The sequence below is a fragment of the Heterodontus francisci genome, chromosome 4, assembly GCF_036365525.1.
Source record: "Heterodontus francisci isolate sHetFra1 chromosome 4, sHetFra1.hap1, whole genome shotgun sequence".
In the NCBI taxonomy this organism is placed as follows: Eukaryota; Metazoa; Chordata; class Chondrichthyes; order Heterodontiformes; family Heterodontidae; genus Heterodontus; species Heterodontus francisci.
Genome location: NC_090374.1, coordinates 86848687 through 86876299, shown reverse-complemented (window position 1 = coordinate 86876299; position 27613 = coordinate 86848687). Strand labels below are relative to the sequence as shown.

General features: G+C 44.7%; 2 protein-coding genes across 3 annotated transcripts in view; one reads left to right on the top strand and one right to left on the bottom strand.

Annotated features, from left to right (window-relative positions):
* man2a1 (mannosidase, alpha, class 2A, member 1) overlaps positions 1-7210 on the bottom strand; it is a 235528-nt gene extending 228318 nt beyond the window's left edge. The window contains exon 1 of one of the 2 annotated variants that reach the window (XM_068029802.1): positions 6870-7210. In XM_068029802.1, the coding sequence (XP_067885903.1) occupies positions 6870-7004 (135 nt within the window). In that variant the 5' untranslated portion in view covers positions 7005-7210. The remainder of the gene's footprint in view (positions 1-6869) is intronic. The other variant, XM_068029801.1, reaches the window with a different exon arrangement.
* The window catches only part of pja2 (praja ring finger ubiquitin ligase 2), a 211457-nt gene continuing 190774 nt past the window's right edge, over positions 6931-27613 (top strand). Inside the window, exon 1 of the mRNA XM_068029804.1 lies at positions 6931-7412. The gene's annotated coding sequence lies outside the window, so the exon portion shown is untranslated. The remainder of the gene's footprint in view (positions 7413-27613) is intronic.

Sequence of the window (27613 nt, the reverse complement as noted above, 5' to 3'; positions counted from 1 at the left end):
CATTACATTTACACTATTACATTTCTAGCCTTTGGCAGTTCTGATGAAAGGTTACTGACCTGATACGTTAACTCTGTTTCTCTCTCCACACATGCTGCCAGCCCTGCTGAGTATTTCCAGCACTTTTTGTTGTTATTTCAGATTTCCCACATCTGCAATATTTTGCTTTTATATTAGCCTAACATTGGTGATGGAGAAACTTTGAGATAATAAACTGGGACAAAATTAATTGGCATTTGGAAAAATAATGTGCTAATGAATTAAAGTCAGCATAGATTTGTTAAATGAAAGTCACATTTTACGAACTTAATCAGGTTATTTGATGAAGCAACACAGAGGTTTAACGAGTGTAGTATGATTGATGCGTGTATATAGACTTTCAAAAGGCGTTTGCCAAAGTACCACATAATAGATTTCCGAGCAAAATTAAAGACCCTGGGATTAAAGGGGCAGTGTCAGAATGGATACAAAATTGGCTAAGGGACAGAAAGCAGAGAGTATTGGTGAACGGTTGTTTTTCAGATTGGAGGGTAGTATACAGTGATATTCCCAGGGGTCAGTATTAGACCCACTGCTCTTTTCGATATATGTTAATGGCCGGGCAGATGATACAAAACTTGGAAATCAATTAAATACTGAGGAGGAGAGCAGCAGACTTCAGGAAGAGGCTTCTGCCCCGCTGAGGCAGTAAGTCCCGCCTCTCAAAGAGGTAAATGGCGGGGCGGCGTCGGACCTCGCCAGGAACAACTGCCTAGGTCCCGGCGAGGGGGAGGTGGGCTGGGGAGCAGGACGCAGAGGAGGGGGGGGTACTTTTAGTGGGGGTGGCGCGTGCTGCTAGGGGTTCGGTGGGGGCCCTCTATGGGGCATAGGGTGCCCAAGAGGGTGCCCCCCCCCCCCAATCTGGTAAGGAGACCACCAGGTATTACTGATGCTGAAGTGCCGGACCACCACTGGGAAAATACCAGCGGCAGTGGGAAGAGACCCTTAAGTGGCCGTTAATCGGCCACAAGGGCCTCAATTTGCCCAAGGACACGCAGGTCACTTGCCTCCGCCCCCACCGCTGGTGAAATAGCAGAGGGGGCAGGTAGGCAACAGGCACGGCACCTTTCCCCCACCTCCCCAATGATTTTACCGCCCCCTTCCATGTTCAAGACAGAAATTGATGGACATCAAGGGATATGGGGATAGTGGGGAAAAGTGGCGTAGAGGTAGATGATAAGCCATAATCTGTTCGAATGGCAGAGCAGGCTCAATGGGCCGAAGGCCTATTCCTGCTATTTCCTATTTTCCTATGAGGATATTGGCAGACTGGTAAAATGAGCAGACACATGGCAAATGAAACTTAACGCAGAGAAGTGTGAAGTGAGATATTTTGGGAGGAAGAATGAGGAGGCACAATATGAACTAAATGGTACCATTTTAGTGGGGGTGCAGGGTCAGAGGGATCTGTGGGTGTATGAACATAAATCTATGAAGGTAGCAAGACATATTCAGGAAGCAGTTAAAAAAGCATATGGGATCCTTGGCTTTATACATAGAGAATGTACAAAAGCAAGGAAGTCATGCTAAAACTTTAGAAAGCACTGGTTAGGCCTTGTAGTATAATATGGTATACTGGACATTGAGTTGTAACTGGGCTAAATATGCTAATCAGGCTGTATACCTCATCATAGGAAGTGATGTAACATCATGTGTGTGGAAACCTCATGTGCAGGCTTGGCAGATGTAAACCATAGCAGTAACATGTGTTTAATAAAGCTCCAGTTTCTTTTAACACATCTGACTCTTCAGATATTCTATACTAGTCTAACAGTAAGCAGAATATTACATGGTGGCAGCAGTGGTGGCAACGGTAATTAAGAATGATGGTAAAGTCCCTACCTTTACCGGAAAGCTTTGAAAAAGTTGCAGGCCTGAATCAAGCCGAGGCACGGCCAAAGAGGCTAGCTACGAAACCGAACAGTGAGCAGGTCAGTAGACTGTTGTATGCGATGGGTAACTGTGTGAATGATATTCTCGAAACACAACGTATCAACGAGGAGAAAGCCACATATGACAAAGTGATCAAAACGCTCGATTCATATTTTGAGAAAAAACACCAAATTTAACAAACACACAGCATCAAGGGGAAAGCATGGATGCATTTATGCATAACTTGCAGAAGTCTGTGAGTAGGCGGCTTGAAGGGTGAACTGATCAGGGAGAAAATTGTTGGTTGGAGTGTTTGATGATGCCGTGTCAGGCCACTTGCAGTCAAGAGATGACCTAAGCTAGCAAAAGCAATCCAACTGAGCAGACAAGCGAAGGTCAGAAAACAGAAATCGATCCGTGACGGAAACAGTCCTGTCATGAGGGCAGCGGATTCAGTTGAGTTTGTTAGGCATAAGAAAGGGAAAGATGGCGGCAAAAAGCAAGGCAGACAGGAGAAGCACCGAGCAGCAGCCCAGGCAACTGCAGAAGGTACGGCCAAGAGAGATACAGGTGGGAAAACTGTCCGACTAAAGAGGCCAAATGCCATTCGTGCAGGAAGAGGGGGCACTTCCAAGCGGTGTGCAGTGGCAAATAAACGGCACAGATCACACAAAAAGGGAAACCTTTGACAAGTGGAAAAATCCGCGAAGATATTCACGATGTTGAAACACCTTTTCTGGGAGAGATTTTTTTTTATTCATTCATGGGATGTGGGCGTCGCAGGCTTGAGAAGGTGGTGGTGAGCTGCCTTCTTGAACCGCTGCAGTCCATGTGGGGTAGGTACACCCACAGTGCTGTTAGGAAGGGAGTTCCATGATTTTGACCCAGCGACAGTGAAGGAACGGCGATACAGTTCCAAGTCAGGATGGTGTGTGACTTGGAGGGGAACTGGCAGGTGGTGGTGTTCCCATGCATTTGCTGCACTTGTTCTTCTAATTGGAAGAGGTTGCGGGTCAGGAAGGTGCTGTCTAAAGGTACCTTGGTGCGTTGCTGCAGTGCATCTTGTAGATGGTACACACTGCTGCCACTGTGCAGTGATGGAGGGAGTGAATGTTTGTGGATGGGGTGCTAATCAAGTGGGCTGCTTTGTCCTGTATGGTGTCGGGCTTCTTGAGCATTGTTGGAGCTGCAGCCATCCAGGCAAATGGAGAGTATTCCATCACACTCCTGACATGTGCCTTGCAGATGGAGGACAGGTTTTGGAGAGTCAGGAGGTGAGTTACTCGCCACAGATTCCTAGCCTCTGACCTGCTCTTGTAGCCAAGGTATTTATATGGCTACTCCAGTTCAGTTTCTGGTCAATGGCAGCCAAAGTAGTGGGAGATAGTGATGGTCATGCCATTGAATGCCAAGGGGAGATGGTTAGATTCTCTCTTGTTGGAGATGGTCATTGCCTATCACTTGTGTGCCACGAATGATACTTGCCACTTATCAGCCCAAGCCTGGATATGGTCATTGATGAAGCAGCTGAAGATGGTTGGGCCGAGGACACTACCCTGAGGAACTCCTGCAGTGATGTCCTGGAGCTCAGATGATTGACCTTCAACAACCACAACTATCTTCCTTTGCGCTAGGTATGATTCCAACCAGCGGAGAGTTTCCCCCAATTCCCACTGACTTCAGTTTTGCTGGGGCTCCTTGATTCCATACTCGGTCAAATACTGCCTTGATGTCAAGGGCAGTCATTCTCACCTCATCTCATGAGTTCAGCTCTTTAGTCCATTTTTGAACCAAGGCTGTAATGAGGTCAGGAGCTGAGTGGCCCTGGCAGAAACCAAACTGGGCATCACCGAGCAGGTTATTGCTAAGCAAGTGCTGCTTGATGGTACTGTTGATGACACCTTGCATCACTTTACTGATGATTGAGAGTTGACTGATGGGGCAGTAATTGGCCAGGTTGTATTTGTCCTGCTTTTTGTGTACAGCATCTAGCTGGGCAATTTTCCACATTGCCGGGTAGATGCCAGTGTTGTAGCTGTACTGGAACAGCTTGGCAAGGGGCGCGGCAAGTTCTGAAGCACAGGTCTTCAGTACTATTGTCGGAATATTGTCAGGGCCCATAGCTTTTGCAGTATCCAGTGCCTTCTGTCGTTTCTTGATATCACGTGGAGTGAATCGAATTGGCTGAAGTCTGGCATTTGTGATGCTGGGGACTTCAGGAGGAGGCCGTTATTGATCATCAACTCGGCACTTCAGGCTGAGGATTTTTGCAAATGCTTCAACCTTATCTTTTGCACTGATGTGCTGGGCTCCCCATCATTGAGAATGGGGATATTTGTGGAGCCACCTCCTCCAGTTAGTTGTTTAATTGTCCACCACCATTTACAGCTGGATGTGGCAGGACAGCAGTGCTTAGATCTGATCCGTTGGTTATGGAATCGCTTAGCTCTGCCTATCGCATGCTGCGTACACAGTTTGACACGCAAGCAGTCCTGTATTGTAGCTTTACCAGGTTGACACATCATTTTGAGGTATGCTCCTGGCATGCCCTCCTGCACTCTTCATTGAACCAGGGTTGGTCTCCTGGCTTGATGGTAATGGTAGAGTGGGGAATATGTCAGGCCATGAGGTTATAGATTGTAGTTGAGTAAAGTTCTACTGCTGCTGATGGCCCACAGCGCCTCATGGATGCCTAGTTTTGCATTGTTAGATCTGTTCGAAATCTATCCCATTTGGCACGGTGGTAGTGCCATACAACACGATGTATCCTCAATGTGAAGGTGGGACTTTGTCTCCACAAGGACTGTGCGGTGATCACTCCTCCCAATACTGTCATGTACAGATGCATCTGTAGCAGACAGATTGATGAGGACAAAGTCAAACATGTTTTTCCCTCGTGTTGGTTCCCTCACCACCTGCCGCATACCCAGTCTAGCAGATATGTCCTTTAGGACTTGGCCAGCTCGGTCAGTAATGGTGCTACCGAGCCACTCTTGGTGATGGACATTGAAGTCCCCCACCCAGAGTACATTCTGTGCCCTTGACACCCTCAGTGCTTCCTTCAAGTGGTGGTCAACATGGAGGAGTACTGACTCATGAGCTGAGGAAGGGCAGTAGGTGGTAATCAGCAGGAGGTTTCCTTGCCCATGTTGAACCTGATGCCATAAGACTTCATGGGGTCCGCAGTCTATGTTGAGGACTCCAAGGGCAACTCCCTCCCGACTGTATACCACTTTGCTGCCACCTTTGCTGGGTCTATTCTGTCGGTGGGACAGGACATACTCAGGGATGGTGTTGGCAGTGTTTGGGACATTGTCTGTAAGCTATGATTCCGTGAGTATGACTATGTCAAGCTGTTGCTTGACTAGTCTGTGGGGCAGCTCTCCCAACTTTGGCACAAGCCCCCAGATGTTAGTAAGGAGGACTTTGCAGGGTCGACAGGGCTAGGTTTGCCCTTGTCGTTTCTGGTGCCGAGGTTGATGCCGGGTGGTCTGTCCAGTTTCATTCATAATAATAATAATTTGTGGAGACTCCTCCTCCTGTTAGTTGTTTAATTGTCCACCACCATTCATGACTGAATGTGGCAGGACCTAAGAGCTTTGATCTGATCCATTGGTTGTGGGATCGCTTAGCCCTGTCCGCTGTTTAGCACGCAAGTAGTCCTGTGTTTTAGCTTCACCAAGCTGACACCTTATTTTTAGGTATGCCTGGGTACTGCTCCTGGTATGCCCTCCAGCACTCTTCATTGAACTAGGTTGGTCCCCACACTTGATGGTATTGGTAGATTGGGGGATATGCTGGGCCATGAGGTTACAGATTGTGGTTGAATACACTTCTGCTGATGTTGATGGCCCACAGTGCCTCATGGATGCCCAGTTTTGAGTTGCTAAATCTGTTTGAAATCTATTTAGCCTGTTGGCATCTTAAACCTTGGGATGGGAAAAAAACAATCAGCCACTGTCCACATTCCTAATTGGTATCCCGTGTACCCTTCTGGTAAGTGCATAGATGAAAAGGGCATTGGTTGAGGACATAACTGATCAAATTGCCTGTTGATACTAATTGTCTTGACACATACATGAGCCATGGCCATTTGGAATGTGAGCACCCATGGAACTATCATATAGCAAAAGATTTATAACTATATTTCCTTAATGTAGCTTTGCAAATGCCATAAACAGAAAGCATTTTCCCCATATAAATACTATCCTCTAGGTATTTGTGTATTTCATGCCAGTTTGGCACAGTTGTAACACTCTCACCTTTGAGTCAGAAGGTTGCGGGTTCAAGTTCCACTCCAGAGACTGGAGCACAAAAATCTAGTGCAGTACTCCGGGAGTGAGGCACTGTTAGAGGTGCCATCTTTTGGATGAGACATTAAACCAAGGCCCCATCCCCCCACTCAGGTGGACGTTTAAAATCTCATAGCACTATTTTGAAAAAGTACATGAGTTATCCCTGGTGCCCTGGCCAATATGTATCCCAACACCACAAAAACAGATCATCTGGTTATTACCACATTGGTGCATGTGGAAGCTTGCTGTGCGCAAATTAGCTGCTGTGTTTCCTCCGTTATGACAGTGCTACACTTCAAAATACTTCATTTGTTGTAAAGCGTTTTGGGACGTCCCAAGGTTGTGAAAAGTGCTATATGAAAGCAACTGTTTTTCCTTCCAAAGAATCAAAAGTGGGAGGTAAAACTTTTGAAGCAAGGGAAAACTCCCCCCCCCCCCCACTCCAAAAAATATATTTGAAGGGAGACTCAAAGGAAGAATTAGAATAGGCGCCATCAGCAGAGAGTTACAGAAAGAGACTTTAATTTCTACGCGTGAACAACGCTATGGAAGATCAGTTTTCAATCCACTAAAAAGGAGAGCTTCTGCTACAGCCAGCTGCAGCTCTTGCTCGCACGATCCCGTTCGGTAATAAACATACGCGAGTTAGTTAAACAGACTTACATTTGGAAACGTCCCTCCTTTCTTTACGTTCTTCAGGTGATCGAACTGAACATGGTCGAGCATTAAGTACAAGGAAAAGATCACCACGCAGAATATGGCACTTCCAAATATAGTGAATTGCCTGCTCAATTTCATTTTTTGTCTTTTTACACATTTAAAGACATGAGAACATCGACGAAATTTGCATCGTAGTGTTATTTTAATATTTCCGAACGGTGGTACAAGAACTTCCTTTCGAAAGCGTATGCAGTAAATTGCACCATTAGAGTAACCAGCAAACACAGGAAGCAAACGTTTTCCTGTCACATGCACCGAGTAGCAGAACCGTAAATTCCAATCGATTTTCAAACACGCCTCTCAGTAAAACTCCACTGTCGAAAACAACTTGACCGTATGGTAAGCTCACTGCTGTCAGTCTCAACATACAAGTCTGGATAAAATGTAATATCTTCGGAAGGCAAAAGTCAGGTAATGGAGCTGAGCAGCTTACGTGGAGAGAGAGATGTTGGAAACAAGAGTTGCGGAAAACAGCAGCTCGACCAGGTAAAAAAAAAACCTGTATTTCCACTTCTTGGCGTTTCAAAGGCAGGCGGTGCACTCCCAGGGTAACCACGGGTTAGTATTGTTTCACATGTCCGTTTTTCAATCGCCCTTATGCAGTTCTATCTCACAACATGCGCAGCATTCAAAATCGTCCACGCATTACAAATAAAGATAAACCCGTTTTGCAAGTTGTGGTTTTAAGTAAATTGAGAGAACTTGCATTGCAACAAATGCTATTTTGCCATCCTATGATCACATTGTTTTAATCTCGCCGACCTTTGCTCTGCAAATATTTTGCTTTTCTGCGTCCTTTTGCCCCAGTCTCTGAGGAGTTACCGATTTCAGTATGTCTCGGTCCCCCCGTTGAATGTGCAGTGTTTGGTTGTGGTAGCCTTCGCAGTCTGATATCACACTCGCCCCCCCTCCTCCTCTCTCTCTCTCTCTCCAAATTAACTCGGCAAACGATAACGATCCGTAAACCTAACAATCTTCTTCCTTGTCAGACGAAGGTCATTTTTCAAACCTGAGCAGAACCGTTTCACTTCCTCCTTACAGAGGATATAGTAAGTTTTAAAAAAATATGTACGTTATGTTGTTTTTCCCTGAATGAAAATAGCTGGATATATATATGTGTATAATAAAAGACTTAGTTCCCTTGTCGATAAACGAATGTTGTCACTGTTAAAGCAAAACATCAGAGTCTTCAGCCAATTCTGAGGCAAGACGACGTCAAACCCTGCAGCTTCCTCCACTCGGAACCAAGTGTTCCCCTTCCCTCCACCCCACACCAAGTCTGGCACACCACCGAGGCCTGTTTGCGTAAGTCTTAAATAAAATCGTTGGGTAACGTTAGTGTCTGTTATTCATGTCTTTGAAATGTGCGTGTTTTGTTATTAGGCTCCGTGTGAATGTCCGGCTCTCTTCCGTCCGCCCCCGTTTTAATTTTTTTGTCGGTTGCTCGACACAACTGAAACTCCGCCTCGCGCGAACGCCTGGGCGTCAAAAGAGACGGCGCGCATGCGGCAATCTGATGCGTGCGTTTGTGCTCTGTAACGTGCTGTGACTATTGTGATGGACCTGAGCAGCAGTTTAGGAACAGTAGAGCACATAGAAGCAAGTTCACGTCCTTCGATCTAGATGTTGGCAAGATAAATAGGGGGAGAGGGAGCAGCATCACTTGTCAATTTAATTGTACTGGGGGCGGGCGGGCCCGGGGGGAGGAGAGCGGGCCCGGGGGGAGGAGAGAGACAATATCCGTGTAACTAGTATGTCGTAAAAAAACAAGAAATGCTGGAAAAAGTCCTCGTCAGGCAGCTACTATGGAGCGAATAGAGAAGTTAATGTTTCAGATACGGATGTAAGGCCTATGCTTGCTCCCGATTTCTTCCTCATCTGAAAGAGGTACGGAGGGGAGAGGCCATGAGGATTGGAAAACAAGGATGCACATTTTAAAATCGAGGCATTACTTAACTGGAAGCCAACGTAGGTCAGTGAGCACAGGGGTGGTGGGTGAATGGGATTTGTTGAGAGTTAGGACAGGGGTAGCAGAAATTTGGATGAGCTCAGGTTTATAGAAGATAGCTGGTCAGGAGTGCATTGGAATAGTCAAATCTGGAGGTAACAAAGCTATGGATGAATGTTTCAGCAGCAGATGTAGGGGAGGAGTTGGGTGATGTTTACAAAGGTAGTAATAGGCCGTCTTAGTGAAGGCGCAGACATGTGGTCAGAAGCTCCGCTCCAGTTCAAATTTGACGTCAAGGTTGCAGACAGTCTGGTTATGCCTCAGGTAGTTGCCAGGGAGAGGAACAGGTGTAGGTCATTTAGCCCCTTAAGCCTGTTCCTCCATTCAATGAGATCATGGCTGATCTGTGACCTAACTCCACAAGACTGTCTTTGCTCCATAACCCTTAATGCCTTTGGTACAGAAATCTTGTCAGTCTCAGATTTAAAATTAATAATTGACCCAACATCAAATGCTGTTCGCGGAGGAGAGCTTCGAATTTCTGCCACCCTTTATGTGTAGAAGTGTTTCCTAACTTCACTCCTGAAAGACCTGGCTCTGATCTTTAGGCTATGTCCCCGACTCTTAGATTCCCCAACCAGTGAAAATAGTTTTTCTCTATCAGTTCCCCTTAATACTTTGACACCTTCAATCAAATCACTACTTAAATCTTGTAAATTCCAGAGAAAACATCCCTAGTTTGTATAATAGCTCTTTGTAATTTAACCCTTGCAGTCCGGGTATCATTCTGGTAAGTTTATGCTGCATTCTCCAATATATCCTTTCCAAGGTATGGTATCCAGAACTGAACACAGTACTCCAGGTGTGGCTTTGTATAGTTGAAGCATAACTTCTACCCCCTTGCATTCTAGTCCTCTAGATATAAAGGCCAGTATTGCATTAGCCTTTGCGATTTTGTTTTTTGGTACCTATCCATGGCATTTTAATGATCTACTTGCATGGACCCTTAATTCTCTGGACCTATATTGCTTCTAGATTTTCACCATTTGGAAAAAACCCTGATCTATCCTTTTTACGTCCAAAGTGGATAACTTCACTTTGGTCTTTATTGAACTCCATTTGCCATTGATTTTCCCATTTGCTTAATCTATTAATAGCTCTTAGTAATTTTATTGTTCCATCTATGCTACTTACAATGGCACCTATCTTTGTGTCATCAGCAAACTTGAAAATGTGGCTCTCTATCCTGTCATTAATAAATACGGTGAATACTGGAGGCCCCAACTCAGAACTCTGTGATGCCACTATTCACTGTATTTATTACAGTGGGATGAACTCGATAGGTACGGAATGGAGTTTGTGGTGGGGATTGAAGACAATGGCTTCGGTCTTGCCAATATTGGAGGAAATTTCTGTTCATCCAGTACTGGATGTCAGACAAGCAGTGTGACAATTTAGAGACAGTGGAGAGGTCAAGAGAGGTGATGGTAAGGTAGGACTGGGTATCTCCAGCATATATGTGGAAACTGACAATGTTTTTGAATGAAGTCACTGAGGGGTAGCTTGTAAATGAGATATAGGAGAGGGACACCAGAGGTAATGGTGCGGTAGCAGGAAGAGAAGCTATTGCATAGACAGGTGATTCTCTGCTACGAGTAGATAGCTAAGAATGGATGCTGGCAAATGCAATCCCACCCAACTGAATGACAGTGGAGAGGTGTTGGAGGAGGATGGTGTGGTCAACCATGTCAAAGGCTGCAAACAAATTGAGAACCACAAGGAGGAGCAGTTTACCCTTGTCACAGTTACATAGAGTATCATCTGGGATCTTGATAAGAGCTGTTCAGAATTGTCGTGTGGAAACCTGATTGGAGGAATTCAGACATGAAGTTCTGGGAAAGATGGGCATGGATTTAGGAGACAAAAGCATGTTCAAGGACTTTGGAGAGGAAAGAGAGGTTGGAGATGGGGCAGTAGTTTGCGAAGACGGGATCAAGGGTTGTGTTTTTTGAGGAGAGCAGTGGTGGCATCAGATTTGAAGGAGAGAGGGACAGTGCCTAAAAAAAAAGTGAACCATTAACAATATCAGCTAACATGAGAGCCCAGAAGGGAAGTTGGGTAATCACTGGTTTAGTGTGACCAGGCATATGCTGACAACACCGAATTCAACCTGCCCCTCGCCTTTCTCGAACCCCTCTATTGCGTCTGTGTTGCTTGTCTGACATCCAGTTTTGAATGAGCTGCAGTTTTCTATAGCTAAACGTAGCTCAGTTCTATAGCTCAGTTTTGATCACAAACTTGCCACTTAACTCACTGTCTCAGAATAAACCAGACTGGTCACAACTTTGCTGTCCAATTCGACCCTGAGATAAATTTACAACTCCATATTATCTCGGTCACAAAGACAGCCTGTATCCACCACCATAATGTTGCTAGCCTCAGCCCCGTGGTTGAAACCATCAACCATGTATTAGTCACTTCTATAGCCGATTTTTTTATTATTCGTTCATAGGATTTGGGTGTCGCTGGCTAGGCCAGCATTTATTGCCCATCCCTAATTACCTGAGCAGGTGGTGGTGGTGAGCTGTCTTCTTGAACCGCTGCAGTCCTTGGGTGTAGGTACACCCACAGTGCTGTTAGGAAGGAAGTTCCAGGATTTTGACCCAGTGACAGTGAAGGAACGGCGATATATTTTCATGTCTGGCTTGGAGGGGAACTTGCAGGTGGTGGTATTCCTATGCATTTGCTGCCCTTGTCCTTCTAGATGGTAGAGGTCGTGGGTTTGGAAGGTGCTGTTGAAGGAGCTTTGGTGAGTTGCTGCAGTGCATTTTGTAGACTGTACACACTGCTGCCACTGTGCGTCAGTGTTGAAGAGAGTGAATGTTGAAGGTGGTGGATGGGGTGCCAATCTATCGTGCTGCTTTATCCTGGATGGCATCGAGCTTCTTGAGTGTTGTTGGAACTGCACCATCCACGCAAGTGGGTAGTATTCCATCACCCTCCTGATTTGTGCCTTGTAGATAGTGGACAGGCATTGGGGAGACAGGAGGTGAGTTATTCGCTGCAGAATTCCCAACCTCTGACCTGCTAGTATTTATGTGGCTGGTCCAGTTCAGTTTCTGGTCAATGATGTGGGCATATGTCTTGGTCTGGGGGCGGAAAGTTAATCAGACTGGGCAAGGATCTGACACAAATTACTCCCTCGAGTGGCTTCTGTATTTAATTGGCCTCAGCTCTTACTGTAGTGATTGAATGCTGGTCTTCCTGTCAGTACAACACATTGCAAGATTGGCTCTGTTGTAGCTGTTGGCTGGATGCGTGCAAAAAAAAAAAGCTGTCAATTATTCCAATGTTTTCCTAATTACCCATCCATCCTCCACCCACTGTAAATTTCAGCTCATCCAACATTTTGATGCCTGTACTTAGACCAAACCAAGTCTCATTCACCCATCACCCTGTCCTCACTGATCTTCTTTGGCTCCCAGTCCCACAGCTGCTCAAATTTAAAATTCTAATTCTTTTGTTTAAATCCTTTCATGGTTTCATCCTCTGTATCTCTCTATCCTTCTCCAGCCCTACTATCTCTAACCCCTGCCCTGCAACCACCACCACCAACCACCCCCTGCCCCCTCGCCAACTCTCCATTCCTCTCACTGGCCAGTTGTGCATTCTCCCCTCCCTTCACCCCAGTATTGGGAGTTGTGCCTTCAGCTGCTTAGGCCCCAAGTATGCAATTTCCTTCCTAAAACCCTCCGCTTCCCTTTGCTTTAATCTGTCCTTAAACATCTGTGCTCACTGACCTAAATTTGTTCCAGGTTGAGCATTACCTCATTTTTAAATTTCTCATCTTTGTTTTCAAATCCCTGCATGACCTTGATGCTCCCTATCTCTGTTCCCTCCCCCATCCCTCTCTTTTCCTCATTTTAAGGCACTCCTAAAAACCTGGCTTTTTGAGTAAGCTTTAAGCTCTGCACTAACGTGGCTCAGTGTTGAATTTTGTTTGATAACACTCTGGTGAAGTGCCTTAGGACATTTTGCTACATTAAAAATGCTATCTATATAAATGTAAGTTGTTGTTAAAGCCCACCATTTTAAACAAGCTTTTGGTCATCCATCCTAATATTGCTTCTTTTGACACAGTTAATTTTTCCATATGCCTTTATGAAGCAATGTAGGTTTTTCTGCATTGAGTGCTTTGAAAGTGCAAGTTGTTAATCATTTCTCTTCTCCCCACAGAGACTGCCTGACCAGCTGAGAGTTTCCAACATTTTCTGTTTTTGTTTCAGATTTCCAGCATCTGCAGTACTTTGCTTTAGGTAGTAGGCCAGTAGAATGGGGGAAAGGTCAAGACAGTTTCAAAACAGAAACATCTAGTACAGGAGAAAATATATATTTAATTTCAATACAGCTCAACTAAATTGGAAATTTTTACCAAAAAATGAGTATTATGTGTATTAATTCGATGATTTAAAATGCCATGTTAATTTAATAAACTTAGGCTACCTACACTAATGATCCATCCTGCCCAATTTTCCTCTGTGCATTGTGTCCATGCACACTATGTAATCCATCTCCTATGCCATAGCAATCGCGCGGTCAAGACTGAGCTCTGAGCTCTTCAGGTGAAGCAAGATGAGAAGGTGGGGGAAATAACTGGACCAGCACTAGCAGATACAGTTCAGTCCCTATTTTGCAGTCATGCATTTTATAATCACAGAATCGTTACAGTGCAGAAGGGCCATTCGGCCCATCATGTCTGCAAAGGCTTTCCGAAAGAGCAATTCCCTCAGTTCCATTCCCCTGCCTTCTCCCCATAACCTTGTACATTTTTCCTTTTCATATAACTGTCTAATTCCCTTTTGAATGCTTCAATTGAACCTGCCTCCACCACGTTCTCAGGCAGCGCATTCCTTATTTTTATATAATATTCAATCTTCCATGGAGTTGCATCTGGTAAATCGGAGAATATGGTTTATCAGAACCATATGTAACCTGCTGAAAGGTCACAGACCTGAAACGTTAACTGTTTGTCTCTCCACAGATGCTGCCAGACTTGCTGAGTGTTTCCAGCATTTTCTGTTTTTATTTCAGATTTCCAGCATCCGCAGTATTTTGCTTTTGAATATGGTTTATGTTGTCTTGTGTTGCTCTTTTTATCTCTTGTTTCTTCTTCTGCCTTTCTTTCTTCTTTCCTAATTCTCTCTCCCTAAAACTTTCTGCTTTTCTTTTCCATCCTATTTTACTTTCTGTGTCTTATTTCAGGTCATATTAATGGGGAAAGAAGCCACCCAATGGCTGTAGATTGCATTTGGGTTGGAAATTGTGGGAAGATTGTGAACTTGAGTAGTTTGATTGCTATCCCATTCTTCCAATACTTGTGCTTTTCCTCAAACATCTCACTCCTAATGCAGCTCCTAACTGCTTCACCATCCCACAGCTCACTACCATATACTCACTGCCATCACTATTCCTTTGAACTACCTGTTTGAATCCATCCATCCTGCCCTCTTGTTCACTGTCTAGTCAGCCTATTGGTAAGTTTCCTTCCACGCTCACACTTCCCCATTAGGGCAGGTAATTAGATGCTCAGGTTTTTCCATCCCGATCACTTCCCCATCTCTCCCAATCGCCTGCCACCCTCCTGAGGGTTGCCTGAAGGCTGCTGCTGGCATTGCAGCTCAAAATTGCTGTTCACTTTGTCGGCATGCTGCCTGAGGATGCACAAGCGTCCAAAGCTCACTAGTCTAATTTTAATGAGGTCAGAGGCCTGATTTTGATTGAACCTTGGGCCTACCTGTTCTGCAAGAATCATCTGTGCTCAGTTCCCACCAGCAGGCTGGCTGGTAGTATGCAATTTCCACTCCTCAGTGTCTGCATGAACCAGGCAAGGTTGTTGATCAAGAAATTAAATAAGATGAAGGAAAGATAATTAAAATGAAGGTGCTTTTCTCTAGATGTAACTTGTATGCTATAAAGTGCTCCAACAGGTGTTCAAGCCCTATGATCTGTAACTTCTGCTTCACATTCTTTGAGTCTGTTGCACTTTTGATCGTGAGTGGTAGCACTGTTTCCAAAAGGATTAAAGTATATAAAACAGAATTTTCCAGTGGATTTTTCTCCTGGTGAAGACATCTGAGCTCTAGGAGCATTGACTTCACTGAAATAAAAACTGAAAGATGTAAAATGGGCTGCCCCACTGATTCTTAATTGAATCAAGTTCTGGTTTAATTGCAACTTGCTGGTGAGCACACAGCCTCACAGCATGAAGTGAGTTGGGAGAAATACATTTTGGATTTAATTGATCAAATTCACTTTTCACCCTCTTTCCTCTGCCAGCCACTCATACCTGCACCGTGCATGTATAACAATCTCAAGTGGACACAGCATTGGTGCTGTATATCATTTGTGCTTGTCTTTGTTGTGCAATCAAGAAATTGCCTCTTTAACTGTCAGAAAAGTATATAGCTTAATTTTCTCTTCTGCTTTCTCGCTTCACACATGATAAAATCTTGCACATTATGTGAAGCCTTGGATAAGGAGTTAGTTGAAAGAAACTTTGTATTGTAAATAGTTATTGTGTTCCATAAAGAACCATACTTTGCATTCCAACAAGACAGGATGAATTATTCCATTGTTGATAGCATCTCTTCAGCTAGGTATTTCATGCATAACTTTTCCCTTGCTCTCCCTGTTCTCTAAATTATATACCCAGCTGCTGTTAATTTGTTCAAAATTCTTGTTCCGAATACACACAGGATGCTTAAGTTGCAAATTGGTAGTTTTCTTGCATCTTAACATTTTTTCATTTCATTCAATAAGTTATTTATAATGGGAAATAAGTAAGCACAGTGTTTTCTCTAATATTTTTAACCAATATATGATATTTGTTTTTAAACCAGTTTGCCTTATTTGGAATTTAATTTTGAAAATTGATAAAGGATTCAACAAGGTAGACACAGAAAAACTATTTCCTCTGATGGGGAAATTCTGAACAAGGGGGCGTAATCTTAAAATTTAACTTGCTCCGTTTAGGAGTAAAATGACACAAAGGGTTTTGGACATCTGGAACACTCCCCTATGTTTAGTTAATGTTTTGATAGTCAAATTAATTTACATAAATAATTGCATGCACTTTATAAACTATAACATGTCACTTTACCTTCAGGAAAAGTTATAACAGAAAATTGGACACATTAATGAAATGTCAGTATAGTATAGTCGAAGAGACTTAGCAGTTGGCAGGAAAAAAGACAGAAGCGCAAGGGAAGAGCCAACTGTGCAACAGCCCCGACAACCAATTTTATCTGCAGCACCTGTGGAAGAGTCTGTCACGCTAGAATTGGCATTTATAGCCACTCTGGGCGCTGCTTCACAAACCACTGACCACCTCCAGGCGCTTACCCATTGTCTCTCGTGACAAGGAGGCCAAAGAAGAAGTATAGTATAAGTGTATCAATAATGCAATTCAGTAAAATGCACACACAATTACGATGTAATGATTGATATAAGTTTAAACTGTCATTTAAGTGTCAAGAATTGTATGACCATTTAAATTAAAATTTTATGTTTATCATTTATGAATACAATTATTAATGCTTGGTTCGTTCTCCATGGACAAGTATATTTTATGTGAATGAATGTAACTTGATCTAAATTCCATTTCTTTTGGTTTTATGTTGTTGTCATGCTAGACCCCCACCTGCCAAGAATGAGGCACATTAATTTTGTCATCAACATTGATTTTAAGCTGTTAACTGGAGTGAGGGGAGGACATGAACAGATCGGCCGTGGCTGGAAAAGACATTTGCATATTCACAGATGGTGTTTGGAAGGACAAAGCAGCCATTCCCTGACATTCAACCCACAATGGACTTGTGATCACCAGACGTTGAAGGTGGAGGAGCTCGCATTTCAGGTTGACTGCTAAGATGCCCGATTGCACAAATGGACATGGTCAAACCAGCAAGTCACATGACTAACCTGCTGTGCAACTTGAGTTTTTTTGAATTTGTACAAACAGTTTGGGCAGAAAGCTGTTTGCTCCTGGACTGAGAAGATCTCTCTCCTGTCTGCTCCCATCTCTTTCTCGAGCCTCTGAATCCACTGAAGACACATGAACCCCAAGAGAGAAAAGTCTCCGACAGTGAACAAGGTTTAAGAAGACTACTGGGCCCCAGCGAAAAGCAAGATGTACCGACAATCAAGGACTCTACAGTGAGCTCGAAGAACCGTAACAACAACTCTTCAGATATTGCCTCAAACTTTTCCAGTTTATTTTTCTTTTCTGTCTCTATTTACATGTGTGTATCGCGTATGCATGCTAGCGTGGGGCTTGGTGTGTATCCTTGGGCGTTAACCGAATTAGAGTTTAAGTTTAATAAATTTCAACTCTTTTTCTTTAAAACTAAAAAAGCCTGTTTGTGCTGGTTTCTTTGCCTTATAATTGGAAAGCGGTGAACAAGGATTCACCAAGGGGGAGCTAAAAATACGGTGTCTTTAAAATTAAATCCTGTTACAGTAAGACCAGGTGAAATCTGAAAGGGAACTCTAGACCTCTTTCTCACCTAGTCGAACATTGTAAATTTAATTGAAAACAGTTACTTAGAAAACTTCATAATATATGCATTACAAGTGTAAATATAAAGGGAAAAATAGTGCTTCCTGTAAGTTGGCTTTCCAATATTGTTATAATCCACCTCTTTTCCCCACCCAAGTATCTAGGAGTAGGTATTTGCCATAAAGCCTAAAAAGAAATGTGTAAATTTTATATTGCACTGCTATGTACTGAGGAAAACTTGGTAGCAGAAAAACTGTATGGTCTGCTTTGAAGTGGGAAACTAATATACAATATGCATCTAGTATATTAAAAGCACCAGCCAACTCAGTAGCAGTAATCCATAACCATTCTTTCGTTCATGTACAATGGCAGCAGTCAGATCATGCATATCAAGAACTTTGCAGCCTGGACTCACCTCATTAAAAACTGCCTGATTTTAGGCAGTTTTGTGGCAGGAAATTTGGATGATGAGGCATTGCAGCACAATCCAGCTGCCAAAAATGGACACCTTTACTTTCCTCCTTGGAAGCCACCAGTCAAGTAAGCCACCTATTTTGAAGCCACTTTCTCTTTTCTTTCTTTTGGCCTCCTTATCTCGAGAGACAATGGGTAAGCGCCTGGAGATGGTCAGTGGTGTGTGGAGCAGCGCCTGGAGTGGCTGTAAAGGCCAATTCTAGAGTGACAGGCTCTTCCACAGGTGCTGCAGAAAAATTTGGTTGTCGGGGCTGTTACACAGTTGGCTCTTCCCTTGCGCCTCTGTCTTTTTTCCTGCCAACTGCTAAGTCTCTTCGACTCGCCACACTTTAGCCCCGCCTTTATGGCTGTCCGCCAGCTATGCCACATGTAATAGCAGTAAGTGGGTGTGATCTTCAGATGTTAGCCATTTCTCTGCCCAACATTACAACAATGACTACACTTCGAAAGTAATTTATCACTGTGAAACATTTTGGGCTGTGGTCAGTTTCCACCTCTATGCTGTCTCCAGGAAACCATTTTTTTCCAAATATATACTTTATTCATAAAATTTGTAAAGATACATTACATAATAGTTTTCTTTCTTTCTTTTGGGCCTCCTTATCTCGAGAGACAATGGATACGCGCCTGGAGGTGGTCAGTGGTTTGTGAAGCAGCGCCTGGAGTGGCTATAAAGGCCAATTCTGGAGTGACAGGCTCTTCCACAGGTGCTGCAGAGAAATTTGTTTGTTGGGGCTGTTGCACAGTTGGCTCTCCCCTTGCGCCTCTGTCTTTTTTCCTGCCAACTACTAAGTCTCTTCGACTCGCCACAATTTAGCCCTGTCTTTATGGCTGCCCGCCAGCTCTGGCGAATGCTGGCAACTGACTCCCACGACTTGTGATCAATGTCACACGATTTCATGTCACGTTTGCAGACGTCTTTATAACGGAGACATGGACGGCCGGTGGGTCTGATACCAGTGGCGAGCTCGCTGTACAATGTGTCTTTGGGGATCCTGCCATCTTCCATGCGGCTCACATGGCCAAGCCATGTTTAATAGTCACAGAATCATTACAGTGAAGGAGGCTATTTGGCCCATCGTGTCCACACAGGCTGTCTGAAAGAGCAATTCCCTCAGTTCCATTCCCCCGCCTTCTCCCCGTAACCCTGCACATTTTTTTCATATGACTGTTTAATTCCCTTTTGAATGCTTCAATTGAACCTGCCTTCACCACGTTTTCAGACAGCACATTCCAGACCTTAACCACTCTCTGCGTGAAAAAGTTTATCCTCATGTCACTTTTGCTTCTCATACCAAATACTTTAAATCTGTGCCCTCTCATTCTTGATCCTTTCACAAGTGGGAACAGTTTCTCTTTTATCTACTCTGTCCAGACCCCTCATGATTTTGAATACCTCTATCAAATCACCTCTCAGCTTTCTCCTCCGTGGAAAATAGCCCTAACTTCTCCAATCTTCATCCCTGGAACTATTCTCGTGAATCTTTTCTGTACTCTCTCCAATGCCCTCATGTCTTGCCTAAAGTGCAGCGCCCAGAACTGGATGCAGTTCTTCAGCTGAGACCAAACTAGTGTCTTATACAAGTTCAACATAACTTCCTTGCTCTTGTACTCTATGCCCCTATAAATAAAGCCCAGGATACTGTACGCTTTATTCACCACTCTGTCAACCTGTCGTGCCACCTTCAATGACTTATGCACATATATACCTAGGTCCCTCTGCCACTGCACCCCCTGAAGAATTGTACCCTTTATTTTATATTGTCTCTCCATGTTCTTCCTACCAAAATGAATCATTTCACATTTCTCTGCATTGAATTTCATCTGCCACCTGTCTGCCCATTCCACCAACTTGTCTGAATACATGAGGTGCATCACTACACTTACCATCACAGGTTATATTTACAATGTACATTTACTTTTCGTGTTGAACATACTATAGTGCACACAGCCTGAGGGGTTTTACATGATTTCCAGTTCCTCGGTATACTATGTTGGGAGGGCCTTCTATCATGGCCTTTTCCTACTGAGCCTTTGTGGTGGCTGCTCCAAGCACATAGTCCTTGGAATGTGCCAGTCTGCACCACTCAGTTGTCAACAGCAAGTTTCAGGCAAACCAAAGTGCATTTTTCATCGAGTTGCTGGTTCTCTAGCAGCAATTGGGCAGCGCAGTGGTTAGTACCGCAGCCTGACAGCTCCGGCGACCCGGGTTCAGTTCTGGGTACTGCCTGTGTGGAGTTTGCGAGTTCTCTCTGTGACTGCGTGGGTTTCCGCCGGGTGCTCCATTTCCTCCCACAGCCAAAGACTTGCAGGTTGATAGGTAAATTGGCCATTGTAAATTGCCTCTAGTGTAGGTAGGTGCTAGGAGAATGGTGGGTATGTGGTAGGGAATATGGGATTAATGTAGGATTAGTGTAAATGGGTGGTTGTTGGTCGGCACAGACTCGGTGGGCCGAAGGGCCTGTTTCAGTGCTGTATCTCTCTATGACTATGACTCTCTGTGACCCTAATTGATGTTTATCTCCATCTGTCTCCCTGGGAAAAGCCCATGGAGCACTGAGCCCTGTGTTACAGAGTTGCGCGGGATGAACATTGACAAAAAAATTGCATCTCTTGCCAGTCCTGCTTTGTGAAGGTGCATTCCAGAAGGAAGTGAGCGATGGGTCTCTTCCCACTGCAGCTGTCACGAGGGCAGCATGCAAAGGCAGTGAGACTCCAGGCGGGCAGGCAGTATCTGACGAGGAAGGCCCTTCTCACCACCAGCCAAGCTATGTCTTGGCGCTTGTTTGAAAGTTCTGGCGATGAGACATTCTGCCAAATGTGTTTGACAGTCTGTTCAGGGAACCATCCAAAAAGATCCACCATCTCCTTTTCCCGCAGGGCCTCGACGATGTTCCATGCGGACCGCTGTCTGATGGACTTGTGGTCGAAGTTGTTTTTCTGTACAAACTTTTCCACGAGGGACAGGTGGGAATGCCAGACCCATCCTTTGTAACACTGGGAATAGATAGAACCTCAGCACATAGTGACACTTGGTGTTTGCGTACCGAGGGTGCACACAAAGTTGGCCATCAGGATGAGGGTGACTTTGGGTATTTTTATTCCCCCTTTAGAGGTTTGAACATAGTATCCCTGGGGACATGGTCCATTTTCAATCTCCAGATAAAGCAGAAGATGGCTCAGGTGACTGTCACAGCACAGGACTGGGTATGGGCCAGTCCTGTGCCACATAGAGCAACACCAAGAGCGCCTCACACCTGATAACCAGGTTCGTACCCGCAATGGAGAGGGAGCATTGCTGCCACGTGCCCAGTTTCTGTTTCACCATGCCTGTATGCTCCTTCCAGTTTTTGGCGCACGCCCCGGCCCCTCTGAACCCTATCCCCAGCACCTTCAGGTAATCTGGCCTGACGGTGAAGGGGACAAAGGATCGGTTGGCCCAGTTCCCGAAGAACATGGCCTCGCTGTAGCCGCGATTTACTTTGGTCCCCAAGGCCAGTTTAAACTGGTCACAGATGCTTATCAGTCTGCGAACCGACAGTGGATCTGAGCAGAAGACAGCGACTTTGTCCACGTACAGGGAGGCTTTGACCGCCATGCCTCCGCTGCCTGGGATCATCACCTCTCTTATGCTCGCATCCTTCCTAATGAACTTGTCAAAATGTTCAATACAGCACACATACAAGATGGGAGAGAGGACAGCGCTGCCTGAGTCCAGATTTGATCGGAAAACTTTTCAATTCCAACCCGTTCATTGAAGCTGCGCTGCTGATGTTTGTGCAGAGCAGTCGGATCCAATTGCAGATTCCCTCCCCAAGCCCCATTTGGAGAGCAGGTTCATCATATAGGTGTGCAATATTCTGCCAAAGGCCTTCTGGTCCAAGCTGATGAGGCCGGTGTCCAACTCTCCATCCCGCACATAGGCGATCGTACCCCTGAGTAGCACGAAGCTATCGGAGATCTTCCTGCTGGGTACGGTGCAGGTCTGATCAAGGTGGATCACCAACTCCAGAGCAGACTTGACCCGATTGGCAATGAATTTGGACAGAATTTTGTAGTCCATGTTAAGCTGTGAAATGGGCAACCAATTTCTGATTTCCTTCCTCTCCCCCTTCTGCTTGTAGATGAGGGTGATGATGCCTTTCCTCATGGATTCTAACATGCTGCTGGCCAGAAGCGCACACTTTTACACTTCCAGCATACCTGGGCTGATCCAGTCCCATAAAGTCGAACTTGGCTGATAAGTCGTTGCTTCTGGGAGTTTTACTTGTCTCAAAGGACCTGACAGACTTTGTCAGCTCGACTAGAGTTAGCAGTTCATCCAGAATCTCCTGCGTACTGTCGTCTAAGATCTCCGTGATAGAGGACTGGGAGGCTATGCTGTTTGTGGGCCTCACGTCGTACAGTCCGGCATAAAAGGACTTGCTAATCCTTAATATGTCTGGCTACAATGTTGTCACCGAGCCGTTGTCTTCCTTCAGGCTGCTGATCACAGAGTTCTTTCTGTGTACCTTTTGGAAAAAACGTGAGCACGTCTCATCCTGCTCCACAGAACAGACTCTGGACCACAAGATGGTCTATGAAGCCTCCACAGCAAAGAGCAAGACCTGCTGGCACTTTATCTCTTGGAGATGCTCCTTGGCATCAACACCCATCAACTGCAGCAGGAGCAGATTCTGCATGCTTTTCTGGAATCGGGACATTTCTCTGTCTCTCACCTTCTGAATACCTTTTGAGGAAGAAGAACCTCTTGATGTTCGCCTTGATCGCTTCCCACCATTGTATCAGGCACTTAAAGAGGGATTTCACAGTTCTCCAACCTTTGTAATCCCTTATGAGTTCCTCGATGTTTTCTGGGGTCAACAGTTTCACATTCAGCTTCCATGACCCCCGCCAACTTTCTGCTCTTCATGTAAGTGACAGTCAGCCAGTAGGAGGCAGTGGTCAGAGAAGAACACCAGCTTGATGTCGGATCTGACCATGAATGCTCGGGACACAAAAACAGGATGTCTATCCTGGAACGGAAGGGCCCATTTGGCCTCCACCAGCTGTATCCACGTGGCACTCCATCTGCAGGGTTGCCTAAGACACTGTGCAGCTTGGCATCTTTTACCATTTCCATCAGGTGCCTGGACGTAGCGTCCATTTTGCTGTCGGCCCTGCTGGATCATCCAGCTGCATTGATGATGCAGTTGAAGGCACTGCCTAGAATGACCGGCCTGGATGTTACCAGCGGCAGTGGGAGCTGCTGGAGGACGGTCAGCCACTCACTATTTTGAGTTGGGACAAACGCGATTAACCAACGCAGAGCATTTTTATATCTTACATCTGCTACGAGGAGACGACTGCCCACCTTAACTTAAGAGATGGTGAAGTTGCTTCCCTGCAACAGAATACCCAGGCCAGAGGAATGAGAATTGTTTCCCCCTGACCAGATGGATGGCCCGTGGGACTACCATAGCTTGTAGGTGCTGAGATGCGGTATTCTCTCCCGCAGAAACAGCAGGTTGGCTTTGACCTTGCCGAGGTACCCCAAGGTTGAAACACATTGCATAGTGGACTGAATGCTAAGCACGTTAATGGACACCATCTTTAGACCAATAAAAATTGTGTGTTGCTTACCAGTCAAGATGTCTGTGCTAATCCCAGCCCTTGAGTCTGTTCCTGCATACCCATAGTGTTCACAGTTGTTGGGCTGGGAAAACTGCCCTGGTCACCCAGGGGAGTGTTGTTCTGCTGGGGTACCATCGGGGAGGTCAAGCAAGCAACGAAGTTTGGATTGTCCTCCGTTGGTGCTGTCTTTCCCCTGTTCCCGGAGCTGGGGTGCACTGGGTTCTTTGCTACTCCAGTCTTCCTGGAGCTGGGTGCACTGAGGTCTCACTGCACTTGGCGCTTTGGAGTTGGGGTATGCTGGGCCCTTTGCTACTTCTAGTGTTTTGGAGCTGGGGGGCCTTCTCCTCCAGTTCCTTTGCATTTTGCTGCTGCTTTTGCTGGTGTTGTCTTTCTTGCCCTTCCTGATCTGATGAAGAGCAGCCTGTTCGCAACAGGCAAAGTACAGGCCATATCCAAATAGCCAGTGCTTGCAAAATTCAAAACACAGTGTCCAACATTTGATGTGATTCCGTGATTGGACAACATTTGCTAAATAATCCTCAGTGTGCTAAGAATTACGCTGACTATCAATTTAAGATTGTCAGTAGGGCTCACAGCGCGGCGCATTTGCGTGTACTGGAATTTACATTTATTAATACACCTTTAGTCTTTACAGATAGAAAGAACATATCACATTACTCCTGTTTCAGCTAAACAAAATAAGTGACAGCTAAACAAAATAAGTGACAGCCATTCGCTGTTTAATTCCTCAGGGTAATGCCTTGACCAATCAGAGTCAAGCTGCCTGGTTTAAATTGCAAACAGAACTTGGCAGTTATATGTCAACCACCATAAACTGGTGCATTCTCCATGGCAACGCCTCTACCAATCAGAGTTCACTTGCCAACCAATCAGCACTCTCTTCTCATACTGTATAAAGTTGTTGTTTTCTCTTACATTGGTATTCTTGCGAATTGTCCTGATGAGTGCAAGACGAAAAGCTTCGACAACATGTCTCTATTTTCAGCAATGCTCACTGAATTGGTAAACAGATTCACTGTTTAAAAAGGAATAAACCCTGTTGTGGTCAAACAAGGAGAGGGACAAGAGAGGAGCCTTTTGACCCCTGCTCACCTGATCGTACCAACATTAAGATGGTCCGTTCTATTAGCCTAGATTTAGAAGGGAGAAAAGCAAAGCTGAAACTGGAAAGCAAGAGATTAGTGAGCATGGAAGGCAGATTAAACAAAGGATAGAAAATAGACAACAAAGATGTTCGGTGATTAGTGGTATTTACTTCAATGCACGGCCACCAATGGTCATAGAGTCATTTACGGCACAGAAGGAGGCCATTTGGCCCATTAAGTCCGTGCCGGCTCACCACAGAGCAATTTGGTCAGTCCCACTCCCCAGCCCAATCCCCGTAGCCCTACAAGTTTATTTCCTTCAAGTGCCAAATACAATTTCCTTTTGAAATCATTGATTGTCTTTGCTTCCACTACCCTTGTCGACAGCAAGTTCCAGGTCATTACTGCTTTAAAAAGTTCGTCTTCTCATCCCTGCTACAGCTCTTGTCCAAAATCTTCAATCTGTGTCCCCTAGTCCTTGTTAATGGGAATAGTTTTTCCCTGTCTAACTTATCAAAGTCTGTCATAAGCTCTATCAAATCTCCACTCAATCTCCTCTGTTCCAGCGAAAACAACCCTAGCTTTTCCAATCTAACCTTGTAATTAAATTCCCCCATCCCTGGAATCATTCTGGTAAATCCCCTCTGCACCCTCCCAAAGAGCCTCACATCTTCCTAAAGTGTGGTGACCAGAACTGGAATGCAATACTATAGTTGGGGCCTAACCAGAGCTTTATAAAGGTTCAGCATAAATTCCTTGCTTTTGTATTCTGTGCCCATATGCTTTGCTAACCACTCTTTCAATATGTCTTGCCACCTTCAAAGATCGATACAAATGCACCACCAGGTCTCTCTGTTCCTGCACTCTTTAGAACTGCGCCATTAAGTCTATATTGTTTCACCCTACCCCTTCTGCCAAAATGCATCACCTCACACTTCTCTGTATTAAACTCCATCTCCATTTGTCTGACCATTCTGCTAGCCTATCTATGTCCTGTTGCAGGCGGTTCGCATCATCCGCACTGTTTGTAACTCTTCCAAGTTTGGTATCATTGGCAAATTTTGAAATTCTATTCTGTATTCCAAGATCCATGTCATTTATATATAGCAAAAAATGCAGTGGTCCCAGCACTGACCCTTGGGAACACCATTGTCTACCATCCTCCAGTCTGAAAAACAACCAGTCACCACAATTTGTTGTTTTCTGTCCTTAGCCAACTGGACACTGACCCTTCTATTCCACGAGCCTCAATTTTGTTAACCAGCCTTTTATGTGGTACCTTGTCAAACGCTTACTTTAAATCCAGATAGACAACATCCACTGCATTCCCTTCATCAACCTTCTCTGTTACTTCAACAAAAAAATCAATTAGATTACTCAAACATGATCTGCCTTTTACAAATCCATGATAGCTATCCTAATTGACTCAAAGCTCTCCAAGTGCCTGTTGAGTTTTCCCCTGATTATTGTTTTTATAACCTTACCCGCCACCAAAGTTAAACTAACTGGCCTGCAATTGCTCAGACTGTCCTTACACCCTTTCTTGAATGAGGGTGTCACATTTGCCACTCTCCAATGCTGTGGCACCTCCCCCCCCCCAACCCCGCCCATATCTAGGGAAGATTATTGCAAGCCCTTCCACTATTTCCACCCCCACTTCTTTTAGCCATCTGGGATGCAAGCCATCCAGACCGGGTGACTTATCTGCCTAAACATAGCCAGCCTTTACAGTACCTCCTCATTCTCAGTTTTTACCCTAACCATTGCCTCTACTCTGTCCGCTTCTACCGTTATTTTCTCAGATCCCTCTTCCTAGGTAAACAATGATACAAAATACTCATTAAGTATTCTAGCCTTGTCCTGTGCCTCTAAGCATACATTACCCACTTTGTCCCTAATAGACCCCGCTCCACGTCTTACTACTCGCTTATTAGTTACATGCCGATAGAAGATTTTTGGGTTCCCTTTTATGCCATTCTATTCTGATATTCTCTCTTTTCCAGTCTTATTTTCCTCTTCGCATCCCCTCTTAACTTTATTGTATTTGGCCTGGTTCTCACTTGAAGAATTCACTTAACATGCATCATACACCCTCTTTTTTGTTCCATCATAATCTCCATCTCCTTTGTCATCCAAGAAGCCCTGTTTTTGGTTCCCATACATTCCCCCCTTGTTGAAATGTACCTAGCCTGTACCTGAAGCATCTTTTAAAGATAACCAATTGTACCGTTATAGTTTTGCCGGTCAGTCTTTGGTTCCATTTCATCCTGGCTAGACCCCTTCTCATCGCATTGAAATTAGTTCCCTTTCAATCTAGCCATTCTACCTTATATTGTTCCTTCCTTTTCTGCATTATGAGTCTAAACCTTATAATATGATGATCACTCTTGCCCAAGTGCTCACCCACAGATACTTGATCCACTAGGCCCACCTCATTTCCTAGCACCAGATCCAGCAATGCCTCCTTCCTAGTTGGGCCGACACCATACCAATCAAGGAAGTTCTCCTGAACACAATTCAGAAATACCTCTGTATCCTTTCCATTATTCTAAACTTATCCCAATCGATAGTTGGGTAATTAAAGTCCCTCAGTATCACCACTCTATAGTTCTTGCACATCTCTGTGATTTCCCTGCAGATTTCCCTGCTCCTCTATCGCGCTCTCATTATTTGGAGGCCTATAGAATACCCTGAGTAGCTGATCATCCCCTTTTTGCTTCTCTCTCTAACCAAATGGATTCTTTCCTTGCCTGCTTAAAAATATCCCTCTTTCCAACAGTACAACCCTAATCAGTACTGCCACCTGCCTCCCTTTTTTCTTTCTCTACCTTTTCTGGAGACTTTATATTCTTGTATATTAAGCACCCAATCATCACCATTTTAAGCCATGTTCCTGGTATTGCCACTACATCATATTCCCATACTGCTATTTGTGCTTGTAGCTCACCAACCTCATTCACTACACTTTGTGTATTTACATACATGCATT